The sequence below is a fragment of the Lepisosteus platostomus genome, chromosome 12, assembly GCF_059453375.1.
Source record: "Lepisosteus platostomus isolate fLepPlt1 chromosome 12, fLepPlt1.hap1, whole genome shotgun sequence".
Lineage (NCBI taxonomy): Eukaryota > Metazoa > Chordata > Actinopteri > Semionotiformes > Lepisosteidae > Lepisosteus > Lepisosteus platostomus.
Genome location: NC_142622.1, coordinates 38438430 through 38464199, shown reverse-complemented (window position 1 = coordinate 38464199; position 25770 = coordinate 38438430). Strand labels below are relative to the sequence as shown.

Genomic DNA, 25770 nt, shown 5'->3' with positions numbered 1-25770 from the left:
ACATATCAGCTGTCTATGGTCCAGAGGGTTGGTATTGCTATCCCAGAAATATCAGATATATAACATATATCAAGCTTTAATTTCCACTGAGCTTTGCAGAACTCCATGTGGTGGAAGCACTTACATGTATATGAAAAGCATTTGATTATAGAGGCATACTGTATTATACATGCATTTGCCTCAATAGTTTTGTACAAGGAGTTAGAAAATGTTTTAGAGCAACAGTGTTTGCAAAGAATGTAAATGGACAGTGTTCATTGAATGGGCTATTCCTATTGTAGGTACTGTATTCACTACCAAAATCTTCTGTGTATATTAATCAGCCCTTCTACTGCATAATAGTTTCTCTTTCAACTTTATTTGTAAACCAGTATTTTTCAGTATTGTATCCCGAGAGTTTTTTTTTATATCACATGCCTGTATAAAACAGGGATGCAAGGGAGCCAGACAAACCTTTGGTTTCATTTACTTGTTTCCAAGTGCTCTTTGTAAGTTGTCATGGCAACAAGTACTACTAAAACATATTTGCCAGCTTTTGACACTCCGTTCTTTTCTTCCAATAAATCAATACGTAAAAATGAACCTCCATGGGGGAAAGCTATTTTCTACCCTTTTTGCACAGTTGAACATAAAAATATGACAAAAAGGACTATCATGCAAAGAGACTTCCCTGTATGCTGACCTTCAAAATGAATACAATCATAAAAAGGTGCTTTAAATACTTATAGATTTTTAATTCAGTCTGCTAAAACTATTAGTCTACTGACTAGATCAGTATTGGGATCTTGAATGTGCTTGATGTAAGAAAAGAAATTGGTCTTTTTATCTTTAAATTATATGGCATACAGAACTCTGCCTAATAAGTAAATTCAAATAACACAGGAATTCAGTTATTCTGGGAAACCTTCACAGTTTTAGTCAGGCATTTAGACTTTACAATTTCATTACTACAGTGGTTTTAAACCTTTGTTCTAAAATTACCATAACGAAGCACTAAACTTGTAGATCATAATTTGAAATAGGGTATTCTGGGTACTTAGTAACAGCAACTAAAGACAATGCAATTATTGTTTATACAGTCAGTATTATTCCAAAGTGAAGTAGACGTTAGTGTATCATGTTCTAAATTTTACTAAAAGCAAAGAAGGTAATATAACTCCCAGCATATTGTACTTAAATGCAGTTGTTAGTCTGTGAGTTATGTAGCTTTTGACTGTTCCTGAAAATAGAAAACAGTCATTTTAAACTGGGAAAGGATGCCAAGAAAGAGAGAGACCAGTAAATCTGCTTAACACCTCAGTTTTGTCCTTCTGAGAAAAACTAATGGAACATGGAAAAAACCTTGTCTGTGGATATTAACATATTCAAGGCAAAAATAATAGTGTTACTATTTTATTTAACAATTGATCAAAAACCATACTTTGTGTTCAACGTAGTGATTTCGAGTGACCATGCGTACTACCTTAAGTCAATTTTAGAGTGCGAAACTTCAGAGTGTAATTGGTTCTATATTCCTTTGGTGCAACAAGTCTGCAACCCATGGTATTTTTATACATTATTTCAGAAATACAGTGTCTGCATTAAATTTCTGTTTCTGTGAAAAGTACTGGCTGTTGTTGTCAGCTGTTGAATAAAATTGCAGATGGTTCCTTTTTACACCCACTTGTTTTACTCCTTAGATTTATTTTCTTATCTCAGGGTCTGAGTTGTGAGATATAACTTTGCAAGGAATTCTTTTGAGAGCTGAAAAAAGTCTATTGATTTATTGGCAACAAGGGCTGTAGCCCCTGCATTGACATTTCTCATCATAGAGCTGAGTGTAACTGAGCCCGTGTACTTATTTCTGAGGCTGGAAACATTATTATTATTGTTATTATTATTATTATTATTATTATTATTATTATTATTATTATTATTATTATGAAGACTGGAATTCTAATGGCTTATTTCTATGTTTAGTCCTGACACATCGTATCACAATTATCTTATCTAAGTTTTCTCTAACTTTTTTGGCTTAAAAACATTTCATAGAAGTAAATTATATAGAATTAGAATTGCCACAGGAAGCTACTGTATCTTCATAGCTCTGTGGAGATATTACATGAACTAACTGCAAGCACAACATGTATTCTTATGTTCCTTTAAATAGAAATATATTGTTTTGGTATGAAACTTATTAAAGCCTTATTCGTGCTTGTATTTGACTATTAAACAGAGATGTGTCATGCTTATATTCCAAAAAGACATCTATTCTCAGGGCCCCTGTAGAAATGTTTACAAGTCCCTGGGGTAAATTACCCTATGGGCTTTCTAGTGATGTAAATGAGACTGCAATGATTCCCAATACTCATTAAAGAGTAACTGTAGCACATTTGTGGTTAAGTCACTGTGTAAAGTTACTGGTGCCAGAAGAAAAAAAGTACCATCAACACTTTGACTAATGACAAGCTCTCATAGTCTGGGCCTATTCTCATGGCCTGGCAATCACAGAACTACCTCGCTTGAGAGGTTAGATAAGAAATCTGTCAGATGAGAGTTCTCCTTTTGACACATACTCCACAAATTAGTTGTAGTGTGTGCCCTTGTCGATCAATTAGAAAATAAAACCTCAGGCAGGCTGAGGCTGAATAAATATTCAGGCAGGCTATAAATGGACCACCAATCATTATCGGTACTCATTATTGGTATGTTAGAAATATACCATACAAAAACATCCCTAAAAAAGATTGGGGCTGTTTTCAGATATTCATTTCTTCATGTATGAAAAAATATCTAGTTTGTGAACTAGACACTGTACCACAGTAATAGAGCTCTAAGCTTGAAAATAGAAAACTTAGGAGTCAGGTCAATGTCAGTTACAGGTAACAGTAATTAATCACAGAATTCCAGAACTAATAGAAGGACCTTCAGATGTGATTGATCATTCAAATATAAATGATGATACTCAGTTACTAAACATTTTAGGGGGAGCTATGGACGACCACTGTGACAAAAAGGAAATAAGGTGTTTTCATGTGTTTGTTTAGGATTTTTCCTCTGATTCTGACCTGTTTTTTCAAATATTAATATGACTAATAATACAAGTAGTTTTTCAAGACTTCCATGAATATGTTGTAATTTAACAGTGTATTTTCAATGAACTTCAAATGAAGTTCAAATAGTTCTTAAACAGGAGTTGGTATCATTGATCAAGAGTTAGTATCATCAAACTTATATGAACAAAAAAGGTTACAGTAGTTAAGAGGCCCCATTTATACAGGCATTCAGCCAGCCAGCCAGCACTAGTATTTAATTTTATATTTAATGGTTTATAGCCCATTACATTTGTAAATTTAACTTAATAAATAATTATATTAAAGGAGTTTGTAAATTCATGGGTCAGGTTGCCATCTTGGTAATTTTGTCTCTAAAAAAGTAAATATTAATTTGACAATCACATTCATCCATTTCCTAACCAGTTTATCCAATACAGAGCTGATGGAGATGGCAGAGTCTAACTTGGCAAGCAGGTTACAGGTTAAGAATGATAGTAAAAAGAGTTAATGGGTTTACCTATAAACTTGTTTTCTGTGTATGCACGTGGGCTTTCTTGTGCACTGAAGGGAAATCATTACTGCAGTTTGTTGAGTGGTTTTCAGGAGGGAATGGTTTTTTAGAGCAATACAGTTCTGCCTCTAGGAACATTTCAAGTTTCTAAGCATTTGTAAGCTTAAACAGTTGTGATGTTAATTGAAAACTTCAGAGGTTGAGGCAGACAGGATTTCACAATCTTCTTCTGCCAATTCAGATTTTATGGATTTTACATATACGTATAAGCAAAATCACACAAGATTAACGCACAATAAACCTACAGTACATAACAATTACAAAAAACTGAGATTCTGACTGGAGGTGAGGTTTACGTTTCTGTTGTTCTCTGTTGATATGGACCACATTGCATTTATTGCTTAAATTTTAGATTCTTGCCTTATTTTTAATTTAATTTTGTGTATATACTGTAGATGGTTCTGACTAGTGAGGCACTCACCTTTTCCTCTCCCAGAGTCTGGGCTGACATTGGCTGTTAACTGATGTCAGAGATATAAATATAACATCTTGCCCCATCTCTTTCCAAAAACGTTTAATATACTGTACAGTAGCTCAAATTTGGTATCTTTCAAGAAAGCCATTGTTACACAAGCAGCATGAGCAGTCGATGCAGGAGTAGGTGAGGTTCTAGAATTTGTAGTACCACCAGTATCATTCACACAAACTGTATGTACAGTAGTTTGTACTACATATATGTAGTCCTACTTTTCAATTGGTCCTTATTATTACTTAGAGTCCATATCTTTATCCAGTTTTAAAGTTATCCATTAAATCAGTAATTTCCGAAGACTTGAAACAGCATGTCTGTGATCAGTTAAACAGGTGATTTGTTAATCTAAGTGATTTAGAGATCGTGTTAATCAAAAAGCAGAATGTCCTTCAGCCTCCAAGCACCAATGTTCTCTTAAACCTGTTGAACAAACAACAGGTAGCCTAGGGTAATATACTATATAAGACTAACTGGACTGGAGCTCTCTATTAATACAATTGGAGTCCCTTGATTTTGATAATTACACATAACAGTGCCCGAATAAATGCATTTTGTACCGAAATGTTTCTTTATATTTTCTGAATTCTAGAATTAGAAGGTGGAACATATAAATTCTGTGCAGTTTTATAAACAGAACACAAAATACAGTAGGTGGCATTAGGCATATACTGTAGTATACAGTAATGTAAAAAAGGCATTTTGCTTAATTTCACTACTTTCAATTTTTGTTTGTAAGGGAATGGCAATCTTCTACTTAGCTCTTAGCCATTTATAATCAAGCAATCCACAATTCTAATATATCTGGATTTCTGCAGTACAAAAAGACTTTTAGTTTTATGGATTTGATAGAGAAGGAATATTAATAATGAGGGATGCCTAGCAACAAGTCAATTCAATCTGTGCTGAGTTGGATTAGAAACTGCAACTCTTCATATTATGTATACTGTTTAGCATCCTTTGATTAAGAAATAGTATTATTAACCTTTACAGTTATTATTATAGAAAACAACAGTGGGAACTTTAAGTAGTTTATTGATGCATCCACACATAACATACAACGTACCTTCTGATTACAGTATGTCTCAGATGCCTAAGTCTTTTGAATACAGTAGCAATGTATTTATTTTCATAAAAAACACTAACTACTGTACATGGCCACTGTCACAGGTCGTCTTTAGCAAAAGCATCAAGGTACAAAATGTTTGTGGCTTTTATTACAGCTTGAGAGCTTGATAAATGGTGAGACTAGATTAATTATTTTCATTACAAATTCATTTAGAATGTTAATTAAATGATGTATTACCATATATACATTTGATAGCTCATAAAAACTTGAAAATTCTTTCACTTACACTCACTTGCAAAATTAGTAGATATGTTTTGCCACCTATTCACAGATTGAATTCTGTGTTTAATGTGTTGTATTAGTTAAGGTTTGGATCTGTTTGGGAATTAAAGTGATATAATCTTGTTGGGTTGATATTGAAAGAACATTTGAAGAGACTGCTATCACCAAAATTACTTCTTGGAAAAGACTGTTACTGCTTTCATAAGGATTTCAACAGGATGGTGTTACTAGGTTACCAATCAACAGTCTGCGAAATCCTTCTTGTAATCCGCAAGCATAAATCACTTCCAAATGGGTCAGATAGCCATCACTGTTTGTTCAATAAAAATCTGTTTTTCCATGTATTTATACCTCCCATAAATGAAGAAATGCTATTATATGACAGTCTGAGGGGGATGTACTGTATGTCAAGGTGCAATATCAAAGCATTCGAAATGACAAGAAAACATTTTACAGATATTTAACATTTATTAGATCACTTAATGTGACATCAGATGTTACATTTTTATCATTCATTTATAGAAACCATTTCCCTCCTTGTGTTATTTCTAAAATCTTTGCAAACGTAATGAACGTACAGGTTCTATATACTTATAGTAGATATCTGAAAACATTTATAGGCAGACATGTTATGTACCATACTATTCAGTGTTTCTTTCTACTGACATAATCCCTATCGGACTGATTACAGATGCTAAGAATGTTTGTTCCGTTTGTATCTGAAAAACATGCACTACCAATTCAATTAACCTTTGTTAGAGATTAATAAAAATTCAATACACTTAGAAATACCACCCTTACATCCAGTATACAGTATGTGCTTTTCCTGAATCTCCTTTGAAAACAACATCACTTCTCATACAAAATTGCAGCTATGTACTGTACAGCAAGGATACATTTTCCAGTGTCCCAAGACAGTAGTAGCGCAACCATACTTTACTACTCACAAGATGTGCCTAGTGCAAGCATAGTGTACTGCTCCGTTATTGCCTTATGGGGCGGATTATCTAGTGACTCATTTGCTGTGCAATCTAAGAAATCATAGCAACTGTCCCACCATTTAAATGTGGAACAGGAGCCCGTTGAAGACCACTTGAATGTCCCCAGCACTGAATTTCAACTGAGGGTCATGACAAATTGATTTTATATCAGTAACAGAGCATACCATACATTTACTGTAACAATCATTATATTTAACGGCAGTTGTCTAAGACAATGCATTACTAAATATGACCATTCAGTGATGAAGTTAGCTGTGCTGTTTTTGTGACTATAAATATCATGTGCCCAGAATATTATGTATTGTACCTATGGGAATATGCCCAATGTTAAGTGATTGTTTTCCTAATGATGTGTATTTTAGAATGTATTCAGTAGTATGAAACCCATAAATAAACTATTTGAATAGTACAGAGATATTTTTTTGAAGCAGAGAAGCTTGACATGGTGCATTGCAGTTGAAATCCATAACAGCTTTTCACATAAGCCAACATTTTACATCCATGTGTTCTGCAGTGGGATTTGTCTATTCTGTCTGTGGATTTTGATTTTGTTTTCTGTGGTACACGAGCTTCATTCATGAAAAAATCCTTAAAAATCTTTTGGATGTACTGTAGTGAAAATAGATAATTAAAATTAATCTTTTTTTTCTTGAATACAACAAAGGTAGACATGTCATCTATAAATATAATCCTCTCTGCGTACTGTCTCACGATGGATTCACTAGAACATGAACACAAACTTCAATGGAAGTACCAAACTTTCTTCTTTTCAGAGCTATGGGCAGTAACTTTTTTTTTCTCTCTGTTGTCCCAAGGTCACCTCTCAGAGCACTGCTGTAATGAGCATCCAAGTACAAGAGGTCAAACAAGAGGTCTCATATGTCCTTAATAATAAACTACTGCCTACAGTATATTAATCTGGGAATGAATTTGGTCCTTTTTTCTTCCCACATGACTTTCTGTGTTTTGCTACCCAATTAAGCTCCCAGTGTTCTGCACTTGAGTGGCATTGGTACATAGTATCCAAAAATAGACCAACCAGTGTCATTGGAATACTGACGGTGGTACAAGTGCTGGGATCTAATTGGTCCAAGTTGCCTCAAATGTCTCATCTGTTAGAAGCTCTGCAGCCGCGGACATATTAGAATTGGTGTTTTACATGTTATTGCTATTTTTCATTACAACTTCGAAACAACAGAAAAATATACTTTCATAGTATTCTTTAGATGTGGTGTGCCAAATCCTGATCCTGGAGACCAGTGTACCAATTATTTTTTGCTCCTAATAAGCTCTCACTTACATAAACATTTGAACCCTTATTTGACTCAAAAAGAGGATGAATTTAATCTGCTTGACTAGAATCAGCTCTTAAACAAACTGGAGATTGCCCTTTAACTACTGTTTTCTCTAAATATAATAAATTTCCAAACCTTTGAGAAGACAATACAGTATAAATTTGCAGATATTCCAAACAAGCATCTCATTTGGTCCAACTAAGGCTTCAGTTAGCTAATTATGCCGAGCTGGAATGAAAATCTGCAAGTGTATAGTCCTTCAGCACAGGGTGGGGAACCCCCTACTCTAGACCACATATTGTAGATGGACAACTCCAGCCCAGAAAGGCTGTAGGGCCTTTTCATTTTTATTTCATACAATTTTAAACATTTAATTGAATAATTAGTTGCCCATTTCCAATCGAGCCAAATCTTTAGCCTACACTGCAGAGGCAGAAACTTGTCATGTTATCTTTACAAGTTTCCCCCTTGACGGATTTTTAAAACTGGCAAAACAGACACTTAACCAGACATTTTTTTCCCCGCTTACTTTCATAGACAATTTAACAACTGAATTACTCTGAAAAAGGGAAGCTATTATCTTTTAGTGTTACTGTGGGTTTTTGCAAAAGGTTGGAAGACATAAACATCTGACCTCTTTTACAAAAATTATCTTGTCAGAACTGTCTGTCAGAAGTCACTAAAATAAAGAATTGCTACTTCAGTCACACGCAGATGTTATAGTAGTTTACTGAGCAACTTCAAAAATTTACCAGTAAAAATAATAACCCTTTTTTCGTTTAACTTCATTCAACTTGGGAACTATTTTTGTACCCAGCTAAATAACATGTATTCCATTTTCTTTCACGTCTGAAAGCCAGTTCCTTTCTCTAACAATGAAGTTATATATAACAGCACACAAGAGGCCAGAACTATACAGGTTTAGAAAAAAAAACACTTTGACATCCTTTAATAGATAAAACTTTTGTTTTGCATATATACCTTTGAGGTTTGAGTGGAAGATTCCGTTTGCAGACAACATGGAAATAACATTTTGTTCCTGTCCAATTAATATTACAGTAGCCTGAGGCTTCACTGCAACTGGGAATAACTGCCTAGGAAACAAATTCCAGTAACCTACATAAAACTAGAAAAGGTGATATTTCGAGCTCATACAGATCCTACTGGCAGAGGCTGCTGTAGGGAGTGTCTAAGCCACGTCACAATGTTTTTTACAAAACATTGGTCATCCTCTACAATAAAACAGTATTTTAGTTTAGCACATGAAATACAACCCCGGTATTTACTTTGTAAGAGGACTCATCAAGACACCTTTCTTGCACTCATTTTCTAAACTACCAAATATTTAAAGAAATCTCATACTTCATATCTTCAGAATATTGTGTATAAGTACTGCACTCAGGGCAAAAAATAAAAATTAACAGTATATTATTTAGTGTAAGTATAGAGCTTAAAGATGTGATACTGTAAATGTCTGCGATGAACAAAAGGCTGATTTAGATATTCTTGCAACAAAAAGAATGAACAGTGATTCAGGGATGGAACACAAGGTTAAACAAAGATGATCCACAGCTGCAGCTCTGATGCTTCACTGATGACACTCCTGAAGGCAGGGCAGGGCAGCTGAAACAACCAATCCTCCTTTAACTACCTTGGCAACATCTCCTCAAGATCAGCAACAACATAGGAAACAACCGCCCACACAGCAGAGCACAGGTTCATCTGTATAGGGTTTTGGACTGTCACTGTGTCTCCATCACTGTGGTGGAAATAAAAATATCTACTGCCGTCCACATGAAGGCTGGCACCTGAAAAACAGAAAAGAATGATTTTTGAAGATTCAAAGAAAGATTTGTTGTTGAACTATGTGGAAATGAATGATTCTCATGAACAGAGTGAATGAGTCAGCGGTAATGGCTACTGGCTGGAAAATAAATGGTCATTCTGGGTAAATCCATTACAAAGCATTGGACTTTGAAATTTAAATGTTATCGATTGTGTTTGACAAAGAGCACAACAAAACTGGTTCAGTATTTTGTATGAGAAGAAAAATATCCCAAAACTTTAAGAAAGCAAAAATCAATAAGTGAATGCTCCATTTGTATTTTGTATTCTCTTACAAGCAAGAGATATGTTGCCCCAACCAAAGCCATGTCTTTTTAGTGATTATTTCCTTTGGTCCTTAATTGATATGGAGAACAAAAACATGTAGATTTTAGATACTGAATAAAGTTTTTGGTGTAATTTAGTTTAATTGATTATTATTGACTTACATGTAGTGTACTTTCTCATGTTAACTTGAGTATTGCACAGGAATTAAATCACCACATTAGTGAGAGAGTTAATTGGACTAAAGTGATGAAGGTGGGTTAACACATTGAATGCAAAGCAGTATTAAAATAAATAAAAACACATAAAAGAAACAAGATGCCCTGCTGAACTATAGTACTTTATAGCATGGCAACATGTTTTAGCCAAATACATTAATCTTGAGCAGGTACTCAAACGTCGACTATCCTGAGCAAACACCTCTAAAAAATAAGAGCTGATTTTGAGTTTACAGCCTAATTCAACTAGTGTTGCATGGACAATTGTTTTTGTTTAACCAGATAATATAAAATACCATTTATAGTACCCCTTTAGGTAAATTCTGAATTAGCTCATAACAAACAGTTTAATGTAGGATAGAGGTACAACAGCAATGTGGTTGCAAGCAAGATATATTTTTCCAAACAAGAGACAAAAATATTTGTTTCATATTTTAGATATTAAAATTATATTGTCAGATCGTGAACCATTGAATTGTGTGTAATTAAAGCTAGTCCAGGGTTGTATTTAAAAACAAATGAAAATGGTTTTGCGAGAAATTAATTTGTAATATTTTTTTCCTTTTCTACGCAAAGTTTTGTTATTCTTCATACTTCACTTTCCAACTGAGCATCTGCTTGCAGTTAAGGCTGTTCATTTGGCTCAATAAAATCTGCTATACTTCCAAAGCGAAACAACACATTCCAGTGCCCATCCACTACCAACTATTTCTTTGGCTGAAAACAAAAATATTGTAGACGTTATTCATTTGCAACTTTTAAATTTTACCAGAGGGAGTCCTTGGTTCTGTAACTTTAGCTAACTTTTGATTTCTTAGTTAATAATTAAAACTCTAAAGTGCTATTGATGATAGGCCTCTGGGAAACTGTTTCTGCAGTGCAGATATACTGTTTCAAATAAGTAATGGAACCAAATAATAATAATAATAATTGCTTACACTTATATAGCGCTTTTCTGGACACTCCACTCAAAGCGCTTTACAGGTAATGGGGACTCCCCTCCACCACCACCAATGTGCAGCATCCACCTGGATGATGCGACGGCAGCCATAGTGCGCCAGAACGCTCACCACACATCAGCTATCAGTGGGGAGGAGAGCAGAGTAATGTAGCCAATTCATAGAGGGGGATTATTATTAGGAGGCCATGATTAGTAAGGGCCAATTGGAAATTTGGCCAGGACACCGGGGTACACCCCTACTCTTTTCGAGAAGCGCCCTGGGATTTTTGACCACAGAGAATCAGGACCTCGGTTTTACGTCTCATCCGAAGGACGGCGCCTGTTTACAGTATACTGTCACCCGTCACTATACTGGGGCATTAGGACCCACATGGACCGCAGGGTGAGTGCCCCCTGCTGGCCCCACTAACACCTCTTCCAGCAGCAACCTTAGTTTTTCCCAGGAGGTCTCCCATCCATGTACTGACCAGGCTCACACCTGCTTAGCTTCAGTGGGTTGCCAGTTGTGAGTTGCATATATACAGTACAAATAACAACATTGTACTGTATATATCTTGAAGAAAAACTAACAACGCACAAATACCCCTCTTGGTGGCACGGTGGTGTAGTGGTTAGCGTTTCTGCTAGGATCTTGAGTTCAGTTCCTGGGATGCTATCTAGGTGTGTCTTATGCGAGTTTATGTCAACAGTATGTTTGTCCTGTGTTGGACTGGTTTCTTGTCCAGGGTGTATCCTGCCTTGCGCCATTTGCTGGCCAGGATAGACTCCTGCACCCCTGTGACCCAATTAGAAACTGGACAGATGGATGGAAATTCTCCTTTGGCTGAAACAGTAATTATGATCCCACAGTTTTAAAAGTATACATGATGTTCTAACAGCAGGTTCGATGATTTAGTATTTCTTGTCCCCTGTTCTACCCTTTTGCAGTCATACATGTAACATTGTATAACCCATTTGTTCATCACAGATCAATGCAGTAAATTACACTTTGCATGATCAACAACTTATGTTTTATTTTTTTACCAAGCGTTGCACATGCAAGTGATCTCAATAACCTCCTAATCCAACCATTAAATTTGTTTTCACAGAAGTGAAACTCTTGTTTTAAAAAAAATACAGTACAGCAGGAATAAGAAGTCCTGCTAGATGTTTTAATCAAATTTTAGCAGCAGAATGAAACAGGACAACTATGTATTTCAAATTCCCAAACTGGCAATGCCAGATTTCACAAGACCAGTTTTCCTTATGCTGTATAATGATATTCTGCTGTATATCCAAGTACCACAGACTGCTAATTTGTCAGAAAAATACAATGGCAAAAGTAAAAACTTGCCAAAAATATTTTAAGAAACTCTACCCCTTACTGCGAAGCTGTGAAGGGATTTTCCAAATATATCCAAACTTGAAATAAATCCAAATTAGAACACAGGCCAAAGGAAGAGATACAGGGTCCTGATGCAAAATTCAAAAGAAGCACCCAGCTTTTTGGTGTGAAATTTACTGCTGTGTTTAGTGAAACGACCTGTCACTCAGTACGAATTTGACCATTTAGAGATTTAGGGGAGGTTTATAGGTGTCCAGAATGAACATCAGAGTTTTTTTCTTTTGTCTGCCTGTCAATCGAGTGAAGATCAAACATATCAAGATATATGTTGAGGTCTTATAGCCTAGAAAGGTTAGTTTTGCAGCCATAATATCATAAAGAATCTAGCATTGCCTATAAAACCTCATGCAGAATTTTTGTTCTAGCATCAGTTTCAGATTTTTATCCAAAATAGTAGCCATACTGTAGAATCACGAAGAAAAAGAAGCACTAGAAAGAGTTCTGGGTTTCTATTGTACTAAAAGTTGACTTTTGAAGAAAGAAAATGAACTGCATGTTTTGTTTTGTTTTTAGATATTTTTCTAGTTTGAGTACTGAATAAGACATAAAAAATCTGTTGTTTCAAACTTGATTCCCAAAGGGTAACTTTGAATTCAAGCCCTCAACCAGGCCTGTACTGTCTACACTTTCCAAGATAATGCAAGATGCTTAAGGGTACTGTACTTTTGGGTGAAAATAGGCTCTGGAGGGCTCAGTCCCTAAGAGCACAGGATCAAGTTGTATTCATAAGCTTCAGATTTTGTTATGTGTTTTTTGTTATATTCTTTTTGCCTAAAATAAATTCCCAAAGTACAGTGTCAATGAAAACATTGCCATATTTAGATGTACAGGTAGTTCTGGTTAACATGCTCTGTGAAATTGGGCAATAATGACATCATGTCTTGTGTGTAAAGTACATTGTAGAATTTATTGGCATTGTCACAATTATGCACTAGGTGTAAAAAACCCACTAATAAAGACTATTCATTAAGCTATTTCAAATCGTACATCAGGGCACCACAAGGACATGCCATTGAAGATGTTACGACCCCAGGTTTCTGGGGGTAAAGGGGTGTAATATTTAGGATAATTCTTTTGGAAGCAGGTGGGTTTTGGTGAGGGACTAGGAAGTGTGATAAGGGTAAGGAACTAGAGTGGTGCCAAAGGAAAGAAAATAACAAACAAAATGGAGCTGGCTAGGACAGTGAGGGAAATCTAATCTGACTACAAAAGAAAACCCGAAACACACGGTCTTCAACACCCTAGCTAACCTGCACTGACTACCCAAAACCATACAAGACAAATGGCACTCACCCGTACTAAACTAGTGTACTAATACAAAATCAACTAAGTGTGTAAAGTGTACCCAACAACCTAAACTAACCTTATATACAAAAGTTCACACAAAAACATAAGTGAACCAGGAATACAAATAAGGGAAAACAAGAGTAATCAACAGGAGCAGGGTACAAAAGAACACAAAAGTTGAACATGTAACACTGGGGCAAGGTAATGGCAAAACAAGGATAAACACACAAACAAACGAAAGTACAAAGAAACTAATGTAAAACCAACAAAACAACAAACCTGAAGCTATACGAAAATACACAAACACAAAGCAAAACAAAACAAACCAACAAACGAAGCCAAAGCGAAAACCCAAACGGGATCGAAGTCAAACGAAAGGCCTCTCCTTGCTGAAAACCTCCATGTTATATGCTGAATAAGATGTGTTCTGATTGTCTGAGAGCTAATTGATGATGATGTCATACTGAAAGTGTGGTGTAATGGTGGGCCAATGGAGAAGGGAGAACAATCAAGGGTCAGCAGTGTGGACATAGAAAAAACACACAGAACACACACTGGGACGTAATAGAAGATAATTCATGAAGGTATTTCAGACTATAGAGGTGATTATTTTTATTACATCATGCTTTACATCAGGTTTGTGACATCAGATTGTAAATTCACATTTGAGTATTATTGAACCAGGATAATACGTTATTTTTTAGTTCAAAGGAGCCTGTAGTTAAAATGAACAATGGATATGCAATCAAGAGACCCTGCATAACTTTATTAGAAGTCAGACATTCTGGACTCGTGAACTTGCCCTTTGAATATTAGAAATCATTTTACAGGTCTGACCCTTGAAATATTGAAGTTTTTGGATTCAATTGTCCACATTGAGGTCATTTGACCCATCTTGTTCATTTAGTAGTTATCAGTTTATTGATTTATACCACGATTTTGATTATACCTCATAAAGAAGGTACTTTTATTTTTAATATAATCAGGCCACCTAATGTACTGTATTATGTCTTTTATTTTTATTCTACTGTACATCTGGTAGCAGTGGCATTGAAATCATTGTTTTTTGGTTAAGAATTAAGCCCACCCATATCTCACACAGCCTTTACTTATTGATTTATATAAAGTGTTTATAAATATGTAACAGATAGCTTAAGAGAGGAAGTAAAAGGGGCAAGTTTTTTTTTATGGTGTTACATTAAGAATATTGAGCCAAAATTCAATTTTGTCAATGAAATGTATTGAGTTACACTCAAATACTGTATGTGCCCTATCAATTCTGTTAGTTTTAAAAATATGCTGTGAATATTTAGCTTTTGTTGTCTTGCAGCAATATTAAGTTTGTAACATTGCATTTCTTTCAGGCTGCCATTCAATTTAGAAAAGGTCACCGATTCATTGCATAATTATTATAGGAATCCATCACAAAGTAATTGCTCTAAAATGCAAATGGTTTAATTAAGAACACCAATTACACGTTCTAACAGAAAACACTTTCTTATACTCACATGGCAAAAGTCTTCAAGAACTAAAGCAGTATAATACCAAAGCTTACAACTGAGATGACCATCTAGCTTGTTTATTTGCTAGTAGTTACAGGAGTCATACTGAATTTAATTGAGATTTTGTACCATTAATAAGCACATAACACTCTATAATGTCAAACTGAAGGGAAAATTCTACAGATCCTTCTAAATTAGATAGAGATAGATAAGACTTTATTGACCCAAAGGGAAAATGATAAAACATTTCCCTATATTTATAATTCATTATAAATTAATTATACATATAAAACAGAAAATAAAGGATAACTATAATTGCCAGGGTATCCACTTGGCTGAATAGCTACTCTCAAAACACTTTTGTGTAAAAAAGCATCTCACAGCACTCTATTCTCAAGATTTTAATTTTTAAATATTTAGCCTTCAAACAACTGTATCAGATTCTATGTCTGACATTACTGTCCAGCATTGGAATCAAGCACAAAAATGTTAAACCACACAATCTAATGATTGACCATGAACACTTTATCTGATAGAGTTTAACGATTCTGGCCAGGAGTACAGTATTAAAGTTATATCCATCACTTTCTGTCTGAGGAAAGTAAGTTTTGTTGCTCTTTTTTCATTTATACTGTATGTGTTCAGAATCTCATCATACAATAGTGAATTCTAATAAATGTTTTTTACAGTATATATTTGATTGATATAGATTCTGAAACATGTATAGATTAGATTCATATGCTTGAATACTTTTATGTATTGGGATACACAGTACTGCTCCCTTTCTTTCATTCCTGAGTATCCATTATTGTTGTATTTTTCACCATCTCCATAAGTCATGTTTCTGTGATTCAAAAGATGTCATTTGTGTGGTAATGTCATAGCTTCTGTCATAGCATTTTTTTTCTTATACCCTTTGCATTTAGGTATAAGGTTATATACAGTACATGGTTTTGTTGTTCCCTTGGCTTCTCTTTTGCCTTTAATATCTACTGTATATCTTTCTTTCCTTTGAATTCCTCCTCTTTCATTCTAGTTTCAATGCTTTTGTATTTCTATATGAATCCATCTAGATATAATCCATCTTGTGTGTAAAGACAGCCTTTCCCATAGAAAGGTGAAAGGTGACAAAATGATACTTTTGTCTGCGGACTACAGTATGTGTCTGCAGGGATAGTGAAATCTAGTAAAACTAAAAATGGGGTGCTCACTTTCAATTTTCAAAGCAGACTGACTAAAATGTATTTATCTTCCTTTATTTCCCCTCTTCAGTGATTGATGGTTTTCCTCCACAGCAATCACACTACAGCTGCCACTTTCAACTCTCTACACTGCATCACATATAGTAGAACACATAAAATCCTAACTTAACTCTCACCCACTAGGTTGTTTATCTTTCCTAGTATTTAAAAGCACTAATTTTTATTCACTTAATTGGGACTATGGCTACCCAGTACTACTTCTCTCTTGATAAATCCGTCTTAGTGCTTTGCCTTATTTTAACATCACTTATTCCATTTTGCTTTAACACTGCAAAAATAAAGATCTGTTTTCTCTGCTTAATTAATTCATATGGAGTTAATTTCATTATGAAATGGCCTATTTTCCGCTCCTGCAAAGCACAAATACCAATTGAAATTGCCCCCAAAGTTTTTTTAGAGTTGCACTTCTTAAACCAAACATTTTGGACTAACAGGTCTAGTTTAGATAGAAGACAGATTCTGATAAATGACCAAAGTCTAAAGGAATCTAAACATCCAAAAGACCTTTACAGGATGTCTCACAGCTTCCCACAGGAAACCCTATATACTGTGTAAGATTACACACATTAATTTATATAAACCATGTTTGAATCCAAAGTTCAAACTTTCCCAGCATTTTTTAAATGCATGTTGCCTTGAATCCTACAAAACATTACATTTTATGTACAGCAACATCTTGCAGTAACAGTGCCAGCATAACCAGAATTAGGTGATTGCTTCTTTGAATATTTCTCACTTTTTTAGAAACAGTCAGGGAAAGAATTATAGAAGCAGACATTGCTTTCCTTTGGCATTGCCACTGGCCTGTTCTCGTGTTTGAAATTTCTGTGAAAATTCAAAGATGCTTTATTTAAAAGTCTGTAAAGTATAAACCGAATGATTCATTCAACCAACAAAGATTCAATACTGAAATGATGACCAAGGACAGACTGGACAGCAGAACCTGCAGTGCCTGATCTCTGAAGACAGAATAGGACTTAATTATAACATTGACAACCTCAGCATATTTTAAAACATTTTTACAGTGGTTATTACAAAGGCATATTCATTGTATATTATATTATTCCTGTGTGCAATGAGTTTCCATTTATTTAAAATTAAGATGCTTTTTGGGCTGAGAGCTCATTTAGTGGTATTTCTGTTGCCTTAAATGGATATTGGCAAAAGGTGTAGAAATATTTGGACATTCAGTACTGATTTTTCATTACTTAAAACTTTTCAAACCCAAGGTAACAAAGTAAGCAAAACAGAATTAAAAACTGTAAAAGAAGGGATCTAAATAAATGCAGTCCACACAAAATGAGGAAATACCGGGGCTAAAAAACATGATTGCATTTTCAAATAGCACCTGTGTGTTCAGACTACCAAACCAAATTATACACAAGAGGAATAAAACAGTCTTTGTTGAATATCTTCTGCCTTGAAAAATAAAGCAATTGTCAAAAAGAAATTTAAGTAGGATAAACATTTCAACTACTGTTTCTGAGCAGTACACCTGCAATTTCATATGGAGAAATCGTAGAGGCAAGCAAGAGAAAAACAATCTTTTAAAAAAGATTCTTTATGTTCACACTCAATGTCAGACAATGGATATTCACTGCATTTTAGCAAAGGTTACTTGAAATAATTCCAAGAGAATAGTTAAGACTAAAATTCCACACTGCTGAGAAAAAAGACAGGTAGAAACTAAAAGAAATTTCCAATATTTGAATATGAGTAACAATGAAATCACATTGACAGAGCACAAAGATAAAGGGAGGCATATAAGTCCTAAACTAGAACATAATGAAAAGCAGATCTCCAAAAATATATTTCAAGCATCTGATCACTTTTTCTGATATCTCCACTGACTTGTATTGAATATTAAACACAGTGAAATATCTTTAAGCTTTGTAATATAACAGAGTTACTAGCCTTGGTGAAGCCAAAAGCAGTGAAAACAACCAAAAATTAAAGTTGCTAAATGTTGCTAAATAAACAGTCAAACTAGCAATCACATTTTTAAATACATATTTATACTGTACATATAATTAAATGCCATTAAATTGATTCATTCTTAATTCCGACCATTCACAATATCATAAAACAAGCATAACAGATGCAAAATGTTTTGCACTGAAATTTCCCCCAGTTTTAAAGTTGCATAATATCTAAGCATAAAATGTATCTAGAATGCAAATTCACCATTACAGCACATGGAGCTTACAGATGTTTTTCTCCCCATTATGTTGTACACATAACTTAACCTGATTTCACAGCTAAAGGTCAGAAAGCGGCAGAGCAATTTTTTTTTGTTGCTATGGATCTAAGTCTTCCTAAGTGTTAGAAAGTCAGGAAGTCAATATAAGAAACCTGATGAAATTTGGAAACCTGTGTATACCATTGTTACCAACATGCAGAGTAGTCATATTGAGAACATCTTGCACTGAACTGTAGTTGGGAAAAATACATTTTGGGAATGTATGCATAGCATTTTGAGATACTGGTAGATAGACTGAAATGCCTGGCATAACTGACAATTATCATCTGAAATACTGTATGTATTAATCGTTTTTGATGAAAAAACACTAAATAAGCATACAAATTGAATTGAACTATTATTTGTGCATGTTGTAAAATAAACCACTGACCTTAAAACTCCACAAAACCTGTACTGCTGCTCATTACAAATCTTTCTGGATTAACTAGTATAGAGCTATGTGGTAATTTAAATGAAAGAAAGATCATATTTCTTCAAGTTATGAGCATTCCACTTGAACCATAATTGTCCACAAGTCTTACCTCACTTGCAACTGCAAAGAAAAATGCTTAATGTCTAAACCATCCCCAGTTTTCTCTTTTTTCTATTTTCATATGACTAGCCTCTCAATTAAATTGTGGACTGGACTTTTTCCTCATTTTCACTCTGCTATATATATGAAAACAGGTAATTTTAAATTTCTAAACTCTGCCAGACACATTCCCTATATTTATATCTAGCTATGCACCAAGTCTGTACTCTTTTGCTTTAAGGAATTTACCAGATCCTGTGACAGATGTTGGTATTCAGAATGAGGCCTGTTTGAAAACCTCTTACAAAAGGATTGAAATCAACACTTATGCTTTGTGGAAGGTTACACATGCTTAATTAGGGACTCTTGTACTCTCTAAATTAAATAAAAAATGACAGTCAAGCTAAACATCTAACCACTCTCAAACATGTTTGGAGAATTAATACAACTAATATGTTCTTGTACTGGTCACTCTCAAATGCTTTACCAGTGCAAGAGTGAATTAGTTGTTAAGATTAAAACAAAACACATTCTTAGTTCATATTGAAAGAATTAAGCACAATCATAAGGCTTTGCTCTCTAATTCTGTGCAGGTCAATAAGTTATTTTAGGGCAATCATCTTTATATTTCTGAAGCCAGCAAAGATAAGATCAAAATCAAGGAATTTAGACCTATTGTTACTGCCTCAATTGACTTTTAAACATGGTAATGAATGAGAGGTCAAAGTTGAAAGGTTCAAATTATAGAAACATTGACTTTATACAAACTGAAGACTGCTCCTTAATCCATGCAAAGATAGAAAAGCCCTAACATAGATAACATGCTACATGAGCTGTTGCTGACAGTCTGGAATCAAATTAGCCTTAATTGTGCTCCTTCTTTAAAAAAAGTAAGAACCAATTTTAATGTTACAGGCCTCTGTTTAACTCTGACATAAAGCTATTTGCAAAGGTACTTTTCAAAATAAATGGAACTACTGTATATGTGGGACACATACTGTACACGACTATGAACACTATGGTCACACAGTGACATAGCTCTACAACTGCTTTCCAGGTCAATTCTTTCTTAAATGCAGAAAAGCCTTCAAGTAGAACAGAACTCAGAATCTCAGGTCTGAAGAACATTTCAGCATTTTCAGAACATTTTTATACAATACTCCCAATAATATAAGAGTGTTCAGATCTAATCAGTGATGTCCCCTCACACAGTGTAAATCTACTGTACCAATTGAAGATTCCTATTATTACTTCTGTTGCATTGGTAGTTGTTAACATAATTAGTAAAGCATTAGACAGCATGTCAGTATGGCTATCAGTATATAGGTTTTGAAACAACATAGAGTACTGTACATCTCTTTACATTGATAATATTTGTTGGTATAAGATTTTTCCAGTTCATTGATGAAAGTCATTCCTTATTCCTCTAAACCCTGCTGCCAGGAAAGTTTCTTTGCTCCCTTATATTCCAGTACACTCACAAGTTACATGCTTCACCTACGACAGCATCTGAGATCACTTCTAATTTCAAGCAAATTTGTATAGAGAATAGTTCTGAAAAGAGGAAGTATTAACCTTGAAAAACTGTAGTTCAATGTTTTAGAATGATTCATTTATTTCTGACTACAAGCATTTTATAAAAGTTAAATAATAAAATAATAAACCATCCTGTAAGGTTTGAGTTAGGTCACACAGCTTTATTTAATCTTTTAAAAAAAATTGGTTTGTGAAGTAATAAACAAAAAATCCCTTAAAGATGAATATCCATTTTTATAGATACACAAGATACAAAACACTAACTATTATGTACAATAGTTTTGTAAAAGTCCTTCACCTAAAAGCTAATTCACTCTCACTAGATCCCTAAGTTTTGACTTCCTCAGTTCACCCAGGTATGGCTATAAATCTTTATAAACATAAATAGGACTGTTTTTACAAAACTAATTAAAGAATCCTACACAAGCAAACTACCCCCTAAATGAGAGGAACAAAACCACATCCAAATAAACAATGATGATGACAAATTATGACTTTGGGATTTACAGAAGGAAACTTCAAATGATTCTCAAATTTGAAACTATACCTCTGTTCTCTAAATGTAATCCAAGTTCCTTCAATACTCAAATAAATGATAATTTTCAGTCAATCAAAGAGGAATCTGGAAGTGAAGGTGGGTTGTAGACTGTAACCCACTTGCTCCTGTCTTTTCCTCTACCCATGTCTATTACTTATACAGAATAAGCATTTCTGTCTGTCTCTTTTCAAGTATTCTAAGGATAAAAAAATCTATCACTTATTACTCAATTCGTTTTAGTATGTTTTTTAATTGTTCGTTTACAACTAAGTGTTTATGACTGTTGCATAAAGACTAAATCCCCCCATTAGTGACAGAATTGATTGAGTACATCCACCATGTAGGATATCACAAGTCAAGTCTTCCCACCAAGACTGATGATCTTGCTCCATCCTGATGATTGCTTTGTAGTGCTAGTTCTACTGCATCAGACAAGCCAGGTTGTGATAAACCCATATATTAACAGTTTAGATGTGAAGAGGCAGTTAAAAAGTCACCATTTATAAGCTAGAAGGCCATACCTAGCTAACAGAGGCCTATGTACCAATGTTCATTAATGCTACAAAATGAGATACAATAGTTTGAGGAATACCTTTATGTAGACCTCTCTGAGGGACATCAGCAAGCAAGGAGCAGGTACAGTATACACAACAATAAACTAATAGTAGTGTTCTATAGACCAGCTGATGGGTAGAATCCCGAGTTATGCAAAAGAGCATCTAATCATGGTAGAACTCAACTTTTGGTTTCTGATAGCAAAGTGAAAACACTGCTGTTTGGTGCTACACTGACCAAATCCTGCGACCTTACTTTTCAGTTGGTTCATCCTAACATTTACAGTAGATGCGTAATTACCAGACTTGAGCCCCACGGAACTTTTGTGTGACAAGCTGAGACAACCAATGACATCTAGGGCTAGAGACTAAACAACAGACAGATACCGTTCATATTCATAACAAAGGATTTGCAAACTGGTCTCCAAAGCATGCATTGCACAATCTACGGTTTGTACTACTTACAGCAAACACCACGTACTGTGTGACTTTAAAAGTATACACTCAGCTGATGATAAAGTTTTAATCTGTATCTGAATGCAATTTATTTGCAGCTCAAAAAAATGTAATTTTCTATTAAAATGATAGACATTTTCCTGATTTCCTAAAGTTATTTATTACATGGTTACATAAACAGCTCAACATCTTCTCGAAAGTTCTAGTCTGAGACATGCTGTAGCCATCTAATTTCAGCTCAGGTTGATAACTTGATACCTACAGTAGATAGAACTACAGATGTGAAAACAGCACATTACTCATTTGTGATGCAGATAAAGTATTTTGTTCGAGGAATGGCTCTTTCTAAAATAAGGGGTACTAAATAGTAAAATAAGAAAGCAGAAATTAGAAAATTAAAGCAGGCATTTTTTAGATAGTGCTGTGTACAGGTTGTACAGTATTACACAGAATAATATCCATTATTACAATTAACATACTGATTCATATTAATCTTTCATGGATTCCTTTTAATTATTTAAAACATATTTCTTCCATTATACCTATATATTGTGGAGCAAGTAGCTGGAAAATAAGGTCCAAAATCTATAGTGGATTAGCTTTGTCTAACTATAAATATTACTGCTGGGCTTTTCATTTGTGGGTATAATGTAGAACATTATTTAATTCTGATGCATCTGCCTCGTGAAGCCCAATTAACTAAACCAATTAGGCATTAGTTCCCATTAATTTTTGCACAAAACCCAACATAGTCTTACTTCAAAATGGGCCCAATTATTATTAATTTGCAGGACATTTTGAAAAAAGGCACAACCCCCAAATTTACAGAAATGTTCTCCTATAAGTGACCATTTTCTTTGTTTTACTGGCTGAAAAACTTTAATATTTTACCTACCCACCTTGGTCCTAAAGAAATGTTTATACTTTGTTGAGGTTTTTGAATAATTGGACTATGGACATAGTAGCACTTAAAACTTATTCACTTCTTTATTTAATTTTAGCCTAGGCTCATACAATAAAATGTATGATGATCTATCTGCCCTTCTAGTAGGTTATTGTCTAGTGTCTATTGTCTAGCTCACCAGCTAATCTTTTACACTGTATATTGGCACACAGAATTTACATGGCACCATATAGATAATTTTAGCTGAAAATACCTGTAAGTCCAGATCGATTTTGCCACAAATGTACTCAGGCTGTCATTTACAGAACCTTCATCCCTGCTGAACAAATATAAATATTGTTGTGCTGGAATTATTACGTTGAAATAATTTTCCCTTGAATAATCTCTGAAAATGTGTTAAATAAAAATGTATTCTAGTTTCCCAGAATAAATAAAGTATAATATGTCATTTGTTGCTTATTCCACATTTGTTATTTGTTATTTCACATTCAACATTTTAAAAATAAATAGTTTTGTGAGGTATTATATCAATGCAAATATTGATGAATAGAAGGGTGGACAGACAAATCAATATTTTCCTATAAGCCTTTTTTCATTATCCAACAGACTTGACCTACTTATAACTCAAACATCAATAATATTACAACAGCAGTCTGGCAAAAGCATTGTAAAATCTAAGTGATAGGTTGTCATTATTACCATTTACCCATCACCTAAAAAACCTAATTGTGCAATCACCTAATGCCCAGTTTTCTACTGTTAGCATTTTTGTTAGTTTCTTAGGCCTTGAACAATACCAGCTATCAGTTGGCATATCTGTAACTCTAGAATCAGTGCATTCAAAGCATAATCAGCTTCATACAGTCTTTACTGCTGCAACAGGGTGGTCATGCAGAAAAGCTTAAACACTTGCAAACACAGCATGTACAGACGTCTTTTTATCATGGGACCACATTCCTGAACTTTATAAATGGAATCATCCTCATTCACTATTTCCAGTGGTTAAAGCTCTCAGGCCCAGAAAGTATTTCATAAACAGATTAAAATTGTACTTATCAATAAGGAATTTATACTGATAGCTAGATATTTTCCAATATATAATTTTTCATTATAAGAAACTTAAAACAGTACGACTTTCATGTGGCATCAATCCCAACATTCTAAAGTTACTTTCATTCTATATCATTGGTCAGACCAAGAGTCAGATCCAAAGCTTTCAATGACAAACAGACAGACCACCTCCTGAGTCTTACAGGCATCTGAAAGCATTTCTGCAGTTTTATATTTTCCCTAAAGCCTAATTATAGTGCCTGGATAGTGACTTAATGTTTTTTCCATACATGACAGCTACTTCCTGTATTATGTTCCCTAAATCTCCCGAAGAAAACAAATTGTTGATTGTGCAAGGAAAGATCCTTTCTTTGAAGAGTTTCTGAAATAACAGAATGGCTGAAATAACATTTTTAAAGATTCCTATTTAATGAATTTTCACACTTTTAGAACTACTGGTTGTTAAAGACAATTACAAAACAAAATATTACTGATTAATAAATATTATATCCATGTATGATTTACCATCTGCCCAGAAAATAGAATTCAGCATATCTGAAGCATATCAAATAATCCAATGGCTTTTAAGGATTCCTTACTGAATCACTTACTAACATGCAAATGCTCTAGTGGAATGCAAAATTCATCCCCAGTGACATAAAAGATTAAATATTAATACCTGGATGTTAGATTCCATATTTGTTTATACTTCTAATGTTACTTTTAGAAAAGATGTGTTTTGGGTTGTACAGTACCTTTACATTTTACCAATAAAACAATATCTGGAAATGATTGCAGCCATAAGAATACCATAGTCTGCACCAAATATTATACACTTTTCCTTATTGCCTCCTTTGAGGGTTGAGCTACTGTATACTAAAGGGAATGGGTGAAATCCCAGGTTTAATAATATATACAGTATAGAGAGAGTAGTAGGAGTGTTCTCAATAAAAATGCTGGTACTGCTATCACTTTTTCCAAAGCTGCCTTCTATTTCTAGAATTGATGATAAATGTTGGTATTATCAGTTAACAGAGGGCAGAAATAAAGAATTTGGTAGAAGTGTGCTCCATGTAGATGGAGGAAAAAATTTTCCTCCATTATTTTATTGCAAAATTCTTAACCATGTTAAAAATGACTACATAACTGATGAGTCAGTATGTTAAACTATCTCTTTTGTTGTTTTGTATTTATAATTGGTGCTTAAAAAGAGATTATAACACATTTTATGTTATGCTGTCTGCATGTTAAGTGAAGACTTTTTATTTACGTCTGGGTCTTTAACTTTGCTTTACCCAAATTAGTATGAATGGACCCTATAAAGTATTTTAAATTGTCTTGAATAAAAACATCAGCTAAATGGTGGAATGTGATAATTGCTAAAGGTATTGAATTGGAATATGGATAATTAGGGATTTTATTTAATCCTGAATATTTTAAAATGTACTGTTAAATGAAATATTTCTGAGTGTACCAAAATTCAAAGATCCATAAACGGCAATTCACACATTTATTG

At 34.2% G+C, this 25770-nt stretch overlaps 1 protein-coding gene across 1 annotated transcript in view; it reads right to left on the bottom strand.

The window, feature by feature from the left end:
* Positions 1-8581: 8581 nt before the first annotated feature.
* Positions 8582-25770, bottom strand: part of LOC148651513 (carboxypeptidase Q-like) — a 141306-nt gene continuing 124117 nt past the window's right edge. The window contains exon 8 of the mRNA XM_088601879.1: positions 8582-9530. Within this exon, the coding sequence (XP_088458005.1) occupies positions 9370-9530 (161 nt within the window). The 3' untranslated portion in view covers positions 8582-9369. The remainder of the gene's footprint in view (positions 9531-25770) is intronic.